Genomic DNA, 15,330 nt, shown 5'->3' with positions numbered 1-15,330 from the left:
ATACCTTCTGAGAAGCTTGAAAAACATCTATTTTTTTCTCTACCACTTTTGTATTTTTCTATTTGTTGTACACATCTTTCCTCTCCCATCCACACCCACATTTAAACTAGAACTTTGATTTATTTCCTTGCATTTAATTTACACCAGTGAGGAAAACATACACAGTTTGGGGAAAACACTGGATTAGCTAACATGCTCCCTCTACTGGAGCATAGTTAAAAAAGCAATTTCTGTCTACATTCTGTTTTTATTAAATCTTAAACGCTTTCTCAAAAAAAAAAAAAGCATAGTGCTAAGCATGTGGAAAGTAAGTTCTAACACTGCTGACAAACTGTATACAAAGGAATCCCATACCTCAGTTTTGATATGAAACACAATATATATTTAAATTGAATACAGTATCCCTAGAAACATGTAATCTTGCACGTGAGGATAAAACCTTACTTAATTTTTTGTCAGTATGCCGTTTAAACTCTATGTAAATATTGATGTATCAGAGTTGGTCAACTGATACTACAACAAATTCCTTTTGGAACTAACATTTCTCTAATATAAATAACTTTGTCTACTGTAAAACTAGAAACATTTTTAATCCTAAAAAAGAAAGGTCAATGAATATATTAGTTTTATAAAGTGGGATCTGGCAGTCTTCACGGATAAATTATGCTAAAAATCAGTGCTGCAAGGCTGCAACACTGACTAAATTTTCACTTGCAATCAATTGAGAGTGCAAAATTACTGCTGCAGACCATGATGTCTATTTGTGACCACAAATCAACTGTTAGACTTCTAAACATTACGGGCTTGTCTACACTAGCTCCCTACTTTGGAGGGAGCATGGTAAGTAGGGTGTTGGGAGTTTATTAATGAAGTGCTGGGGTGCATATGCAGCAGTTCATTAAGCACATTTCCCCCCCCCACCCCCACAGCAACTTCGAAGTGTTAAACCGCCATCATCTCCTGCTCCAGTACCTGGGCTGCCAGCTTTTCACCTCAGGCCACTGCTTTCTACTGCTGCTCCCAGCTTGGGCTCCCTGGATGCTGCTGGTTCCCCCCACCCGCCCTTGCTGCCACACCAGCTGTGGCTGCCCTGCCCTGGACTCCTGAGGCTGGTCTCGCTATCCCTCCTCTTCCCAGCTCTGGGACCTTCTGGTCTTGAATGATCCATGGTCCTGATGTGTGAGGGATGCTGCTGGATGAGAGAATGCTGGAGTTGGGAGTTTTAACCTGTATGTCAGCATTCTTCCCGACCAGTGCTACAGATTGTACACCTGAATTTTAGAGCCCTGCAAATTTGTGGATATCTGCATTATATCATGGATGTGGGTGCAGATAGTTACAGCTTGTTTTTGTGGATGCAAGTTTTGTATCTAGAAACCTGCAAATTTGAGGATATCCACTTTACGTCCATGGGTATCCATATCTGCCAAACCAGTGACTCATTTTTGCAGATGAGAATGCAAATTTTGTATCCATATGGGGCTTTACTGATTTTCTTTGCTAGTTGTGGTTTGCATGATAGTAAAAGATGTGTGTCACAGCATGAGATTTTCTACTAGGGATCTCTAAATATCTCGTACTTTCTTTTGTCTTAGTCATGGCTCTTACATGTAACATTCCATATAAAGTGCAAATGAAACTTTTGACTGATGTAATTTTTGATGAAATTTCCACAAAAAGTATAAGCACTGAGCATGCTTTTAAAGCTTCTTTGGGCTTTCTTATTAATTGAAAAGGACATATTTTTTCTATACACATGATTAAAACATTGTAATTATAACCCGAAAAAGAAATATTGCAGGGAGAAAAGCAAAGAGCAAATTTCATTTCTGAAGAAAGGCTGTACTGACTACTCAGTCCGAGATCCAGCCACATAACAGCAAAAGACAGTTACCTGTTCTGTAACTGTTGTTCTTTGAGATGTGTTGCTCATGTCCATTCCTAGTTAGGTGTGTGCTGGTACATGCCCAGTTGCCAAAAGCTTTTTGCCCTAGCCAGTACCCATAGGGTTGGTGCAGCAAGCCCTGGAGTGGCGCCCATATGGGGATCAATATATGCACCATCCAATCCACCCCCAACTCAGTTCCTTCTTGCCAGCTACTCAGTGGGGAAGGTGGGAGGATTTTGAAATGGACATGAGCAACACATCTTGAAGAACACCAGTTATGGAACAGGTAACCGTCTTTTCTTCTTTGAGTGATTGCTCGTGTGCATTCCAAGTAGGGTGAATACAACAAGCTAATGCCTAGGAGGCGGGGTCGGAGCCCCGGATGGAATGTAGCACAGCCCTGCCCATGGCAGTGTTGTCTCTAGCGTGCTGTGTCAATGTGTAATGGGCTGTAAACGTGTGTATGGAGGACCAGGTGGCCACCCTGCAGATGTCCTGGATAGGAAACTGAGCCAAATATGCTGCTGAGGAAACTTGTGTTCTGATAGAGGGAGCTCTGATCAGAGGAGGGAGGACCCCCACCACCTTACAGCATTCCTTAATGCAGGCCACTATCCAGGAGGAGATTTGCTGGGAGGAGACCAGGAGGCCCTTCATCCTGTCTGCCACTGCCACAAACAACTGCTGGGACTTCCTAAAGAGTTAGGTCCTCTCCACAGAGAAGGCCAGTGCCTTTTGAACATCCAAAGTATTTAAACTCTGCTCCCTAAGGGAGGCATGAGAGTTCAGGTAAAAGGCCAGTAGGGAAATGTCCTGGTTAATATGAAACGGGGAGACCACCTTTGGCAGGAACGCCAGGTGAGGTCTCAACCTGACCTTGTCCTTGTGTAATGCTGTTTAGAGCAGGTCCACTGTCAGAGCCCTCAGTTCCGACACCCTCCTGACCGAGGTAATGGCCACCAAGAATGCTGTTTTGTAACTAAGAAATAAGAGGGAACAGGAAGAAAGGGGTTCGAAAGGAGGCCCCATGAGTCTCAACAATACCAGACTGAGGTCCCACATTGGCAGAGGGGGTCGCACCTGCGGCCTGACCCTTTCCAGGCCTTTAATAAACCTTTTTATCACAAGGGTCTGAGAAGACCAATGACAGATCCAGCCCAGGGTGAAAGGCTGAGATAGCTGCAAAGTGCACCTTGATGGAGGATAGTGATAACCCTTTCTGACTCAACAACAACAAGCAGTCCAGAATAACCTGTATCAGAGTCTGTACCGAGGATAACCCCTTTTGAGCTGCCCAGAGAGAAAATCTTTTCCATTTGGCTACATATGTTGCCCTTGTGGAAGGCTTCCTGCTGTTCAACAGCACGCCTTTCGCAGGTCCTGAGCACAAGAGCTCCACTGTTTTCAGCCATGGAGCTTCCACACTGTGGGATGCAGCGCTTGAAGGATGGGGTGTTTCAGTCTTCCCTCCTCCTGTGTCAACATGTCTGGGCGTAATGGGAGTGCCATTAGGTGGCAGACGGACAGCTCCAAGAAGATCAAGTACTAGCGCTGCCGAGTCCATCCTGGGGTCACTAGGGTGACCGATGCCTGGTCTGACCGAATTTTGAGTAGGGTCTGGTGGATGGGTGGCACTGAAGGGGAAGTTGTAAGGCAGAGGGCCTGACTAGTGAATGCTGAACTCCAGGAGCCTGGGCTCCGATTCTGGTACAAGCAGAAAGTCCGGCACTTTGCGTTGAGATGGGAGACGAATAAATCTACTTGGGGACGCCACACTTCTGGAAAAGCAAATACAGCATGTCTGGGTGTAACAACCACTTGTGGTCCATAAATGACCTGCTGAGACAGTCTGCCAGGGAGTTGTGGGCTCCTAGTAGATAATGTGCTTTCAGGAGAATTCGATGTTGAATGCAAAACTTCCAGAGCCTGAGGGCCTTGTGACACAGGGGAGAGGAGCATGTGCCCCCTTGCTTGTTTATATAATACACTGTTGTGGTATTGTCCGTGCTTGCAGCTACACATCGACCTTTTAGACGGTCCTGAAACACCTCACAGGCAAGCCTGATGGCCCTGAGTTCTCGAACTTTTATGTAGAGCTGGGCCTCCTCCTTGCTCCACAGGGACTGTATCTGGTGCTCTCCCAGATGACCCCCAGCCCAAGTCTGAGGCATCCGTGACTAGAGGGAGGGAGGGTTGTGGGGGGTTGAAGGGCACTCCCATGCAGACTGATCGAGTTGTCCAGCCGCCAGTGCAGAGTTTACGTTTATATTGTCTCTGACAGGTCGCTACACTGAGGTGAGCCACAGCTGGAAGGGACGCATTCACTGCCTGGCATGCTGGATTACAAACTTGCACACTGCCATGTGACCCAGCCAACTGAGGCAGCCTCTGGCCATTGCGATGGGGGACTTGATGAACCTGTGGATAAGAGATGCCCTGGCCTGAAACCTGCTTTGCAGCAGGATGACTCTGGCCTGCCCTGCATCCAGTAGGGCCCCCATGAACTCATTACTTGAGAGGGGGTCAACACCGACTTCACATCATTTACCATGAGGCCAAGAGTATCAAATGTTTGTCGTATCAGCTGCATGTGCTGTGCTACCTGGTGCTGCGAGTGACCAGCCAATCGTCCAGGTAGGGAAAGAGGTGCACCTCTGCCTGCGTAGGGAGGCTGCCACCACTGCCATGCATTTGGTGAAGAACCTTGGGACCAAAGACAGGCCGAAAGGAAGGACTGTGAACTGATTATGGTCCCTCCCCACCACAAAACGGAGGAACCTCCTGTGGGGTGGATAAATTGCTATGTGAAAATATGCGTTCTGTAAGTTGAGAGCCGCAAACCAGTCCCCCCGTTCCAGCATCAGAATGATTAGACCCAGGGAATCATACAAACCTTATCTTCTTTACAAATGTGTTTAGGTTTTACAGGTCCAAAATAGGCCTTAGCCACCCTTTTGCCTTTGGGATTAGAAAAGAATGGGAATAAAACCCCTGTTCCTGAAACTGATGGTGAACCTCCTCTATAGCTCCACATTGAAGGAGGGAGTGTATCTCCTGCCTGAGCAGAGTTTCGTGAGAGAGGTCCCTGAAGAGGGACAGGGAAGGTGGGTGGGACGGGAGGATACAAGGAAAATTGGATAGCGTATCCCCTTTCCGTCGTCTGCAGGACCCACTGGTCCGAAGTTATGTTGCACCAGGCAGGTACAAGGGGGATAAGTGGAATGAAAACAAAACCTGAGCTGGAACTGGGGTGGTAACTGGTGTGTCGCTCCCAACCATGCCATCAAAATTGTTGTGTAGGTCCCAGGGGCGGTTTTTGATGACTCTGGCCCTGAGTCTGCTGGCCATGCGGCCTCCTATTAGCATAGCCCCATCTCCTACTGGTATCCCTCTGTTGTTGAGGGAGCTGTCTGAATGGAGGCCTAGGAGTGAAATGTTGATGTTGAGTCGCAGGGCCGAGCGAGCGTAAGGTGGCTCTCAAGTCTTTCAGGCTGTGAAGCCTTTTGTCTGTCTTTTCTGAAAACTGGGATCCCCCACTCGAAGGGCAGGTCCTGGATAGTCTGCTGGACCTTGTAGGGGAGCCCCGAAACTTGTAGCCATACCCGCCATGCATGGCTATCCCAGAGGCCATGACCCTAGTGGCAGCATCTGCTGCTTTCAGCACAGCCCTGGATATGAGCTTACGCTCCTCCACTACCGCCTTAAAATCAGGCTTAGTCTCTAATGGGACCAGCTCTGAGCAGCAGGATAAAGAACTGGCTGGGTTGTACATGTACCTGCTAACCAGAGCCTGCTGGTTACCAATCCTTAACTGTGGCCTCCCATCTAATAAACCTTTCTACCATTCTAGTCCAGGTGTTTGGCCTCACTGTTTTTAGGGGAAGGGCCTTGAAACCCCTGTGTCTGTCCTATGACTTGCTGCATCAACAACAAGGGAGTCGGGGGGAGGGTGGGTGAGCAGTTGCTCATTGCCACGGGCAGGAAAAAAGTATCAGCACTCATTCCTTCTGGTCGTGGGTAGGGTGGGGACCAGGGTTTGCCACACTGCCTTTGCTGTACTGGCAATTGTTTTAATAATGGGCAGTGCTACCCTTGTGGGCCTGAATGCTGAGAGGATGTTTGTCACTGGGTCTGTTTCAACCCTGGGCTACCCTGTGCAGCAATTGCTGATATGCCCTACCATCCTCCATAACTGGGGATGCCAAGGACCCAGCCCAGGCCTTGTCAGGGGAGGACGAGGATGATGCACCTGCCCCTTCCATGCTCACTGACAAGAGGGGTCCTAATTCCCCTGTTTGAGTCCATGGCACTGGGGCCTGTGGTGCCATGCTCGGCACCTGGGGTAGAATGCTCAAATATAATGCAGGCTGCCTTAGAGGCATGTTGGGGTAGCTTGGCACCTGGGACAGCACTGGGCCTTTTGGTGCTGTTACTGATGGTGCCGTAGACCCTGGTGCCTGCACGGGCAGTGCCCAGAGTTGGGCTGGTGCCATCTGTGACTGTGCTGATCTCGGAGCCGAGCCCATCGAATGGTCCTCTGGCACGGTGAACCCTTGTGACTGTTCTGGCAGAGGAGCCCCCAGTGATGCTGATGGCACCGTCCTCGGCACCTGGGGAGTGCTGGGCGCCCTAGGCCGGAGTCCCACGGCCTGCCCCTACAATTCATGGACCGCCCACAGGGTCCAAAAGGACTACTGGGTGCGCCTTGAGAGGACAGCTGCCAACACTCATCTGCAGGGTGACAGCTCCAGTGCCTGTGCCCGCTGCAATGCAGTGTTCTTGTGCTCCAGCTACAAGCCGAGCTGGAGTAATAAGAGTTGGATTCTGATGCCGATGACCAGGGCAGTGCCATGGGGCCCATGGTTTGTGCAGAATCCTGTCTCCCCTGCGCCGTGTGATAAGGCATCCTAAACAGTGTCACCATAGTTGGTCTGCCCTGTGGAAGCTGGCTCGGTGCCAGGAACAATGGTGGTGCCATAAAGGATGACTCCTGCTCAGCACTCTACTTTGGCGTCTGTGTCTGGGGTGGCCCCTCCAGTGGAGATGAGGACTCCTGGCACAGCGTTGGCCCCAGCATCATGATCTATAACATGATCTGCGCTACACTGAATGCTTCTGGCATTGAGGGAAGCCTTGGAGAGCGCAGGTTGCCAACTTGCACCAGTGTCAATGTCTATATTTCATAACTCAATTCATGGTGCGATCTGGCAGATGCCTTGGAGGGTTCTTGGTGCTTTACCCTCTCTGGGGACCGGCCCCACTTATGTCTCTTTTTCTTGCGAGGCACAGGGGGCTGACTTCTGCGTCGCCTTATAGCAACAGGCACTGACGCTTAGTCCCGATGCCAGGAGCTTTCTGAAGGCACTGACAGTGCCGGAGCACTCTGCACCGAAGATGCACTGCTCTGAGTTCCCACAGGGAAAATGTCCAGGCACAAGGTTGCTTCCATTAGTAGGACTTTCAAACGTTGCACTCTGTCCTTTAGAGTCCGAGGCTTGAAGGCCTTACAGACGGAGCAACATTCACAAACGTGTGCCTCACCAAGGCATCACCTGGCTCTCTGCTTCCCAGTATTACATCCCTGCACGTCACTGAACACATTCTCCAAATAAGCCTAACTATTATTTTCAAACTTACAAGAGGAGGATAAAAGGTAGACTTGGAACACTAGAATTTATATGTTGAGGGATAGGAAGTGTTTGGTTTAAACATATCTCTTTCAGTTCCCTTTGATTTTGGGACTGAAGTGCTGTCTCTATTGTTCTCAAAGTGAGCAGGACAGCTCACTAGTTTTCCTGGCTTGGTCGATGAAATAAACTGAATACTTCTTTTCAAAAAGGATTTATCAATACCATCCAATGTGGAAATTAAAATCTTAAGTAGTAACTGTCAAACAGTTCATACAAAGAAGTTTTGTTTGTGTATAAATGAAAAGAAAGATTCTGACTAGACTCATCACAAACTCCTTTTTGATATTATCAAGGCTCTTATGAATTGATATCTAGTGTGGGTTAACCACATCAAGTCCAACACAATAGATGTAAAAAGTCCAATTCACATAAAATTAAAAGAAGAAGCAATTAACACTCACCACTTGGATAAGGAATTCTACTGGAAAACCACCTAGTGTTTCGCTATCTGAGCCTGATATTTTGTTTTTCCAAGAGGATTGTCCTAATAAAGGATCACTGTCCTATACAGGAAAGAAAGTTGCATTTAACAGCTTATTTCTAAAAAGATTTTCAATGAACTTTTATCTTATTAAATATTCTCAGGTAATTCATTTCAACAATATACTGAATTACTATATTAATGTATTTCATATCATATTGAATTATTGAGCAATGACATATTTTGTGGTGCATGTTACTAACTGTAATTGGAGACTGGAGAGAAGGTGTGTAGTGTAATCGAGGAGGGGTCATGAAGAATCTAGAAGGCCGCTGTTTTTGTCCAAATGCAGTAATTGGCATAGTTTCATGAGGCTCGTTGCTCTGTTAAGAGAGAAAAATGAAGAAGCAAAACTATTCCAGGGTGACTTTAGAGAGACTAAAAGTTTTACACATTCCTTGAACAGCACAAACACATGGATTTATACATCAGACTAAAACATATGTTAAGAGAGTGCTGATAGCTCGCATTAATGTAATACATTGCTTTAGAAAGGTCAAGCTTAAAATACACCCTTTGCTTCCAGGCTACCATGGATGGAGAATATCACAGAGATAATCTTTCCTTCCTAATAAAAAGGAATATATGGCACTGCATCAGGAAATGCAATAGTAGTTTGGAAGGATGTTCCACTTTTTTCATTGGAGTTGTTGTAAATCAACACTGACCACAGGCAGAAAGATGCTCAAGACTGCCAGGACAGAACCTGCTCTGTGTTAAGCACCTATAGTGTGTCTGATGCTTAAGAAAATTCAAAAAAAAAATTATGGTCCCTGCTCTAAATCTAGTCTAGATCAACTCATTATGCAGGAATACTCATTGAATTGCAGGTATGGCAGCCAGAGAAGGTAAAACAGCCTCCAAATAAAATTTTCATCCAAGGCACATTTATTGTGACAAAAGGATCTGAAACAAGAGTGAAATAATTCATAACGCTTGGTTCCCAGCATCAAAGACATGCCTAGTTTTCTGCAAGTTGTGAAGGGGCAGGACACAGCCTTCCCCCTGAATAGCCTTTCCAGAATACCCCCTTCCTGTCTGCCCAGACCCCAGGGACCAACTCCCTTTTGAAGTTTTATTGTAATTGTGGGCAGCAGATAGTAATCACATAACCTTCTTATCAATAAACTAAACAAAAACAACTTAGACGGGGCCACTGTAAGATGGGTGCATAACTGGCTGGATAACCATTCTCAAAGAGTAGTTATTAATGGTTTGCAGTCACACTGGAAGGGAAAACAAGCGGGGTTCCACAGGGATGTTTTGGGACTGGTTCTATTCAATATCTTCATCATCAATTTAGATATTGGCACAGAGAGTACGCTTAGTAAGTTTGCAGATGATACCAAGCTGGGAGGGGTTGCATCTGCTTTGGAGGATAGGGTCACAATTCAAAATGACCTGGACAAGCTGGAGAAATGGTCTGAGGCAAACAGGATAAAGCTTTAAAAGGACAAATGCAAAGTACTCCACTTAGGAAGGAACAATCAGCTTCATACATATAGAATGGGAAACGACTATCTAGCAAGGAGTACTGCAGAGCAGGATTTAGGGGTCATAGTGGACCACAAGCTAAACGAGAGTCAACAGTGTGATATTGTTGCAAAAAAAACCAAACAAGATTCTGGGATGCATTAACAGGAGTATAGTGAGCAAGACACGAGAGGTCATTCTTCTGCTCTACTCTGCACAGATTAGGTGTCAATTGGAGTAGTGTGTCCAGTTCTGAGCACCACATTTCAAGAAAGAGGTGGAGAAATTGGAGATCCAGAGAAGAGCAACAAGAATGATTAACATTCTAGAGAACATGAGCTATGAGGGAAGACTGGAAGAACTGGACTTGTTTAGTTTAGAAAAGAGAAGATTTAGAGGGGACATGACAGAAGTTTTCAAGTACCTTAAAGATGGCTACAAGGAAAGAGAAAAATTGTTCTCCTTGGCCTCTGAGGATAGGACAGGGAGCAATGGGCTTAAACTGCAGCAAGGGAGGTTTAGATTAGACATTAGGAAAACTTTCCTAGCTGTCAGGGTGGTTAAACACTGGATTAAATTACCTACGGAGGTTGTGGAATCTCCATCACTGGAGATTATTAAGAGCACATTAGATAGACACCTATCGGGGATGGTCTAGATGGTGCTTGGTTCTGCCAAGAGGGCAGGGAACTGTACTCAGTGACCTTTGCGGTCCCTTCCAGTTCTAGTGTTCCGAGATTCTATAAAACCCCTTACAGGGAGGCTAGTCTTTGACCCCATCCCTTCCTCCCCCGTTGCCCACAGAAGCCCTGAGCATCCCTCCTTTCCCCTCCATGGTTGGTGGTGTGCCAGCAAACTGCTCTGATCTCCAGGCTGACCTTTTCTGTGGACCAATTCCCTGACCTGCCCAAACACCAAAACACCTCCCAAACTCTGGGTCACTAGTCAGAATTTGAACCCCTGAAGGCTGCCAGGAAGTTGGGGGTGAGAAGAGATGCACTGGGCAGCTTCACAGAGTAGGTGGCATGTAGGAACGGAGGGAAGCCATGATTGGTGGAGCACTCCAGAGAGAGAGGGTGGAGTGGAGGGATTCACCGGGCAACAGTGGGTAGTGGGGGGCCACAAGAAAGAGGCAGAGCAAGGAGGGGAAGAGATGGAGCACACGCAGGGTCACCACTGCCCAAGCGTCTAGCAGCAGTGTGTGGTGGCTGCACCAGGGAGGCTAATCCTCCCCTAGCTTACTATATATCCACTGCTCATGACTATAACCCATTGTTTCATATTGAGCTCTGGGTAACCCACACATAATTCCTGATTCAGGGTCACATGTCTACAGTATGATCACATCCTTCCTGGACCTAAAGCCTGTAACAGGTGCTCTGGAATGCAAGCATCTGCCCCAAGGCTCACTGCCCTATTCCAGTGGCACAAGAGAAAGTTTAAAGGAAAAAAATATTGACTCTCCATGCAGGTCAAAGTTAAAGCCTTTACACACAACTGTCTCAACCTGAAGGTTTGTCTACTTCTCCCTGAGCAAGGACACCCATAACACAGACAACAGGGAAATGAGGGAACCTGAAATTATATTAAAGGTCAAATACTTCCCTCAGCTATATATGTGCAACTCTCAATACAGATATTAATTTACAAAAGGATATTTTAATGGTCATTTGTTATGTGTATAATTCGTCTTGTTTGTTTTACAGCCAATAGCATGTGGATTTTAGTTTTGTACAACTTTTTGCCTAACTTAAATATGCAACTGGTATATTTGGGAAAAAACTCATTTTGCATCCCAGCTAATTTCACAAATGGGTAAATAATACTTACAAGAACTTCATAATCAGGGACTGTATGCGTTCCAAGCCCCGCCCTGTCAAAAGTTACTCTGTAAGTGGCATTAAGTGTGTCTACTGCATCTATCTGTCCAGTGAACAGACCATCATGGAGACCACGCAACCGTGCTAAGAAAAAGAAACACAAATACAAAAAATATTTTGAGGAAGGCAGGTTTTAAGAAGCAAGCACTGGTAATATACAGAATATCTCACATGGCATATTCATTATAGCACATACACATTAAAGACAAACACTGTAAACCCACAAAAAGAACTCTGTAATAGAAATACTGTCAAGCTTTAACCACAATTTTTCTTTATGAGTCAAATGTAAATTTACAAAGCACAATTCTCATCACCACAGGAATCAATTTGAAAAAAAATTTTTGCTTCATAGCCATTACCATCTACTAATCTGATTTTATGGATAAAGTGGATTTCTAAAAGTTTGTGAACAACAGTTCCACCCTTTTGCTCACCTGCTCGAATAGCAATGTAGTAAGTGAAAATAAGGATTGTGTTAAGGAGCAAACAGCTCAACGATGGAGTTACAGGAGAGTATGTTTTATTGAAGAGCCTAGGAACCCCACTCCAGGACCAGGAACCCATTGTTCTAGGTTCTGTACAAACAAAGAACAAAGAGATGGTTCCTGTCCCAAGGAGTTTACAATTTAAGTGCAAGATAAGAAACAAGAGATGGATACAGATTGATTGACCATGGAGTACAAGGAAACGATGAGACAATACTGGTCAACATAATAGATAGGGGTCTCCGCACAGTAGCGGCCTAATCACAGTCGAGTTTGTGCAGGTATCACAGCAAAGGAGAATTCAGAAGAGGGATCTAAAGGTTGATAATGTAGTAGCTTTGTACGTGGTTAAGCCAATGCCTCCAAAAGGTGCTTGTGTGCCTGTTCCTCAACAGCTGATGTTTGGACAATGATACCTAGTAATGGATTGTTTAAGATTTAATGTTTAAGATACAGATTAGGTACTGCATAGATATAAATATTCAAATAGCTGTCAGGATTTGATGAACAGTCTGGGTTTTTAATATATTAGGTCACTTACATCTGACATAAGTAATAAGTTATAAGTTATATGCGTAAATCTTCAAAGCATACTACTTCAGAAACTTTATGTAATCTTTACAACCTCGTGCAGTGAATTAAGAAAAGTAAAACTGTAAACTTTTTACTCAAATAATGAAATAATTATTTCCTATCTGAGCCATATGCTAGTGTACAGTATTTATGGATACATATGCAAAAATATTTGTTTTTAAAATTACCCGTGACTTTTGTTCCTATAACAAGTGGTAATGGAATTTCATCTGGAAGATCCTTAAACTGCGAAATATCTGCAACTTTCCGCTGCTGTAAAAGTCGGATTTTCTGCCGTTTCTGTTTTAATGCTGACCTCTCCTCCTCAAAGAATGCAGAAGAACATCTATAATACATAATATGGTAAAACTACAGATATATCTTTAGATTCCGAAGACACCATTCTGATCATCTAGTCTAACTCATTGTTCCCTGTAAGCTGAGTGCTTGGGTGGCTGCCCAATAGAAATTCAGATGTCGCCCAGCTGATTATCTGAGTGCCCACAGCTACCAGCATGTGTTTCTACTGGTGGTGCACATCTGCACATGCTCTGGTGCACTTAACAAAATTTATTCAGTCCATGCATTAGACTAACTAATCACCTCATCATCTTCTCTGTTAAAATAAACAGATTGAGATCCTTGCATCTATCACTGTAAGTCAGATTTCTACTCTTTTACTCATTCTCATGGCTCTTTGCTGAACACTCTCCAATTTATCAACACCATTCTTGAACTGTGGGCACCAAGGCTGGACCCTGTCTTTCAGCAGCAGTTGTATCCGTACCAAATACAGCAGTAACGTAACCTCTGTTTTCCCACTCCAGAGTCCCCCATGTATGCATAAAAGAATCCCATTAGCCCTTGTGGTCATAGCATTGCACTGAGGGATCAAGTTCACCTAATTAGCCTCCACAAGTCCACATCTTTAGTGGCTGCTTACCAGCATAGAATCCCCAATGTGTGCATTCTTTGTTCCTAAATGTATACCTTTCCTATTGGCCATATCATGTTATCTGCTTGCATTTAGTTTATTAAGGGCTTGTCTACACTAGCTCCCTACTTCAAAGGGAGCATGTTAAGTAGGGTGTTGGGAGTTTATTAATGAAGTGCTGCAGTGTGGTGCATATACAGCACTTCAGTAAGCAAATTCCACTTCCCCCACCCCCCCGTGGCAACTTCGAAGTGCCAGCTTGCGTCTAGCCACAGCTCACGCACCAGTACTTCGAAGTGCCTGGGCAACTCTGAAGTCTCTTTTCGCCTCAAAAGTTTGAGGCGTAAAGGGACTTTGAAGTTCTCCGGGCACTCCAAAGTACCCACGGGTGAGCTGTGACTAGACGCGAGCCAGCACTCTGAAGTTTAACATTTCGAAGTTGCCACGGGGGGAATTTGTGTGATGAAGTGCTGCATATGCACTGCAGCACTTCATTAGCAAACTCCCAACACCCTACTTAACATGCTCCCTTCGAAGCAGGGAGCTAGTGTAGACAACCTCTAAGTGATCCAGATTGCACTGTATCACTTATTTATCAATCTCCCAATTTTTGTGTCATCTTCAGACTTCATCAGTTTATGTTTTCTTCCACATTATTGGTAAAAATATTAAACATTGTAATCACCGATACTTGTGGGACCTTACTAGAAACACACCTGCCCAATGATGATTTTCCATTTTTGTTCTGAGATCAACAGTTAGTCAGCATATAACTGTTATCCTTTTTAATCAAATGTCCTGGTGTACAAAATCAAATACTTTGCAGAAATTTAAGAAAACATTACAAGTTCTATTATCTGGCATCCCCCCAGGGAACTGGGGTTACCAGATAATCAAATGTGCCAAATATTTTCGGGTTTGGAAAAGATTCTTTCAGCCTGCTGCAGTCAGCACTGGTGGAATAGCTGGTCCTACAGCAGATGGTCCCAGGCCTGGCCCTGCTGCTGCCAGTTGGGCAGTCAGTTTAGTAGCTGCTGGCCCTAGCTCAGCTGGGCAGTTGACCCCGCAGCAAACGGCCTCACTCCACTGGCCCTGGCCAGAAGGCCACTGGCAGAGTGGGTGCTGGTTAATTAAGCATGCCGGTTATCCAAATTCCAGATAACACAACTTTTACTATACTACCCTTATGGACCAAACTGCAATATCATCAATGATATCAAGTTAGTTTGATAAGATCTATTTTCCATAAACCATTTTGATTGGTATTTTATTACCCTCCTTTAATTTTGTTATTAATCAAGTCCCATATGAATCCCTCTACTACTTTGTCCAGGACCTAAATCAGACTGACAGGACTATAATTACCCACGTCACCATGTCTACCCTATTTAGATCTTAATATAGCATAAGATTTCTTCCATTCTCTTGGAACTTCCCCAGTCTTCCAAGACTCACTGAAAATCATTATTAATGGTTCAGTGAGCTTCCCAGCCAGCTCTTTTAAAAACTCTTCGATGCAAGTTATTTGGACCTAAACAATATCTAAGTTCAGTATCTGCTGATTAACATCCTAGTTAAACTCAACACTGAAAATACACAGATAAGGAGAGATTTAAGAAGTAACGCTGTGGAAAACAGCATTATCAGATGACACTGTAACACAAGAGATAATTCTACTATTTTTTTCACCCTGTTTTGGGAGGAACCCAAAGATCTGAAGGTTTGGCAGCACTGCATGAAAAAAATACCAATTCACATATCCATTTCATATATACACAGGTAAAAGCATGTTGCTTGACTACTGCATGACCCCCACCTGCATTCAAAATAATGCAACCAGATTTTAGTTAGATGATCTAGAAATGATTAAGAAAAACATGTAAATCCCCAGAAAAATATATTAAAAACAAAATAAAATATATA

General features: G+C 44.7%; 1 protein-coding gene across 1 annotated transcript in view; it reads right to left on the bottom strand.

Annotated features, from left to right (window-relative positions):
- Window positions 1-15,330, bottom strand: part of LIN9 (lin-9 DREAM MuvB core complex component) — a 52,512-nt gene that overhangs the window by 10,926 nt on the left and 26,256 nt on the right. Inside the window, exons 7-10 of the mRNA XM_074988586.1 lie at window positions 12,662-12,819; window positions 11,363-11,496; window positions 8,263-8,382; window positions 7,980-8,081 (exon numbers count right to left, since the gene is read on the bottom strand). Of these exons, the coding sequence (XP_074844687.1) occupies window positions 7,980-8,081; window positions 8,263-8,382; window positions 11,363-11,496; window positions 12,662-12,819 (514 nt within the window). The remainder of the gene's footprint in view (window positions 1-7,979; window positions 8,082-8,262; window positions 8,383-11,362; window positions 11,497-12,661; window positions 12,820-15,330) is intronic.

The sequence above is a fragment of the Carettochelys insculpta genome, chromosome 3, assembly GCF_033958435.1.
Source record: "Carettochelys insculpta isolate YL-2023 chromosome 3, ASM3395843v1, whole genome shotgun sequence".
Classification (NCBI taxonomy): domain Eukaryota; kingdom Metazoa; phylum Chordata; order Testudines; family Carettochelyidae; genus Carettochelys; species Carettochelys insculpta.
Note: the sequence above shows the minus strand (reverse complement) of the source record. Positions and strands in the feature narration are given on the sequence as shown.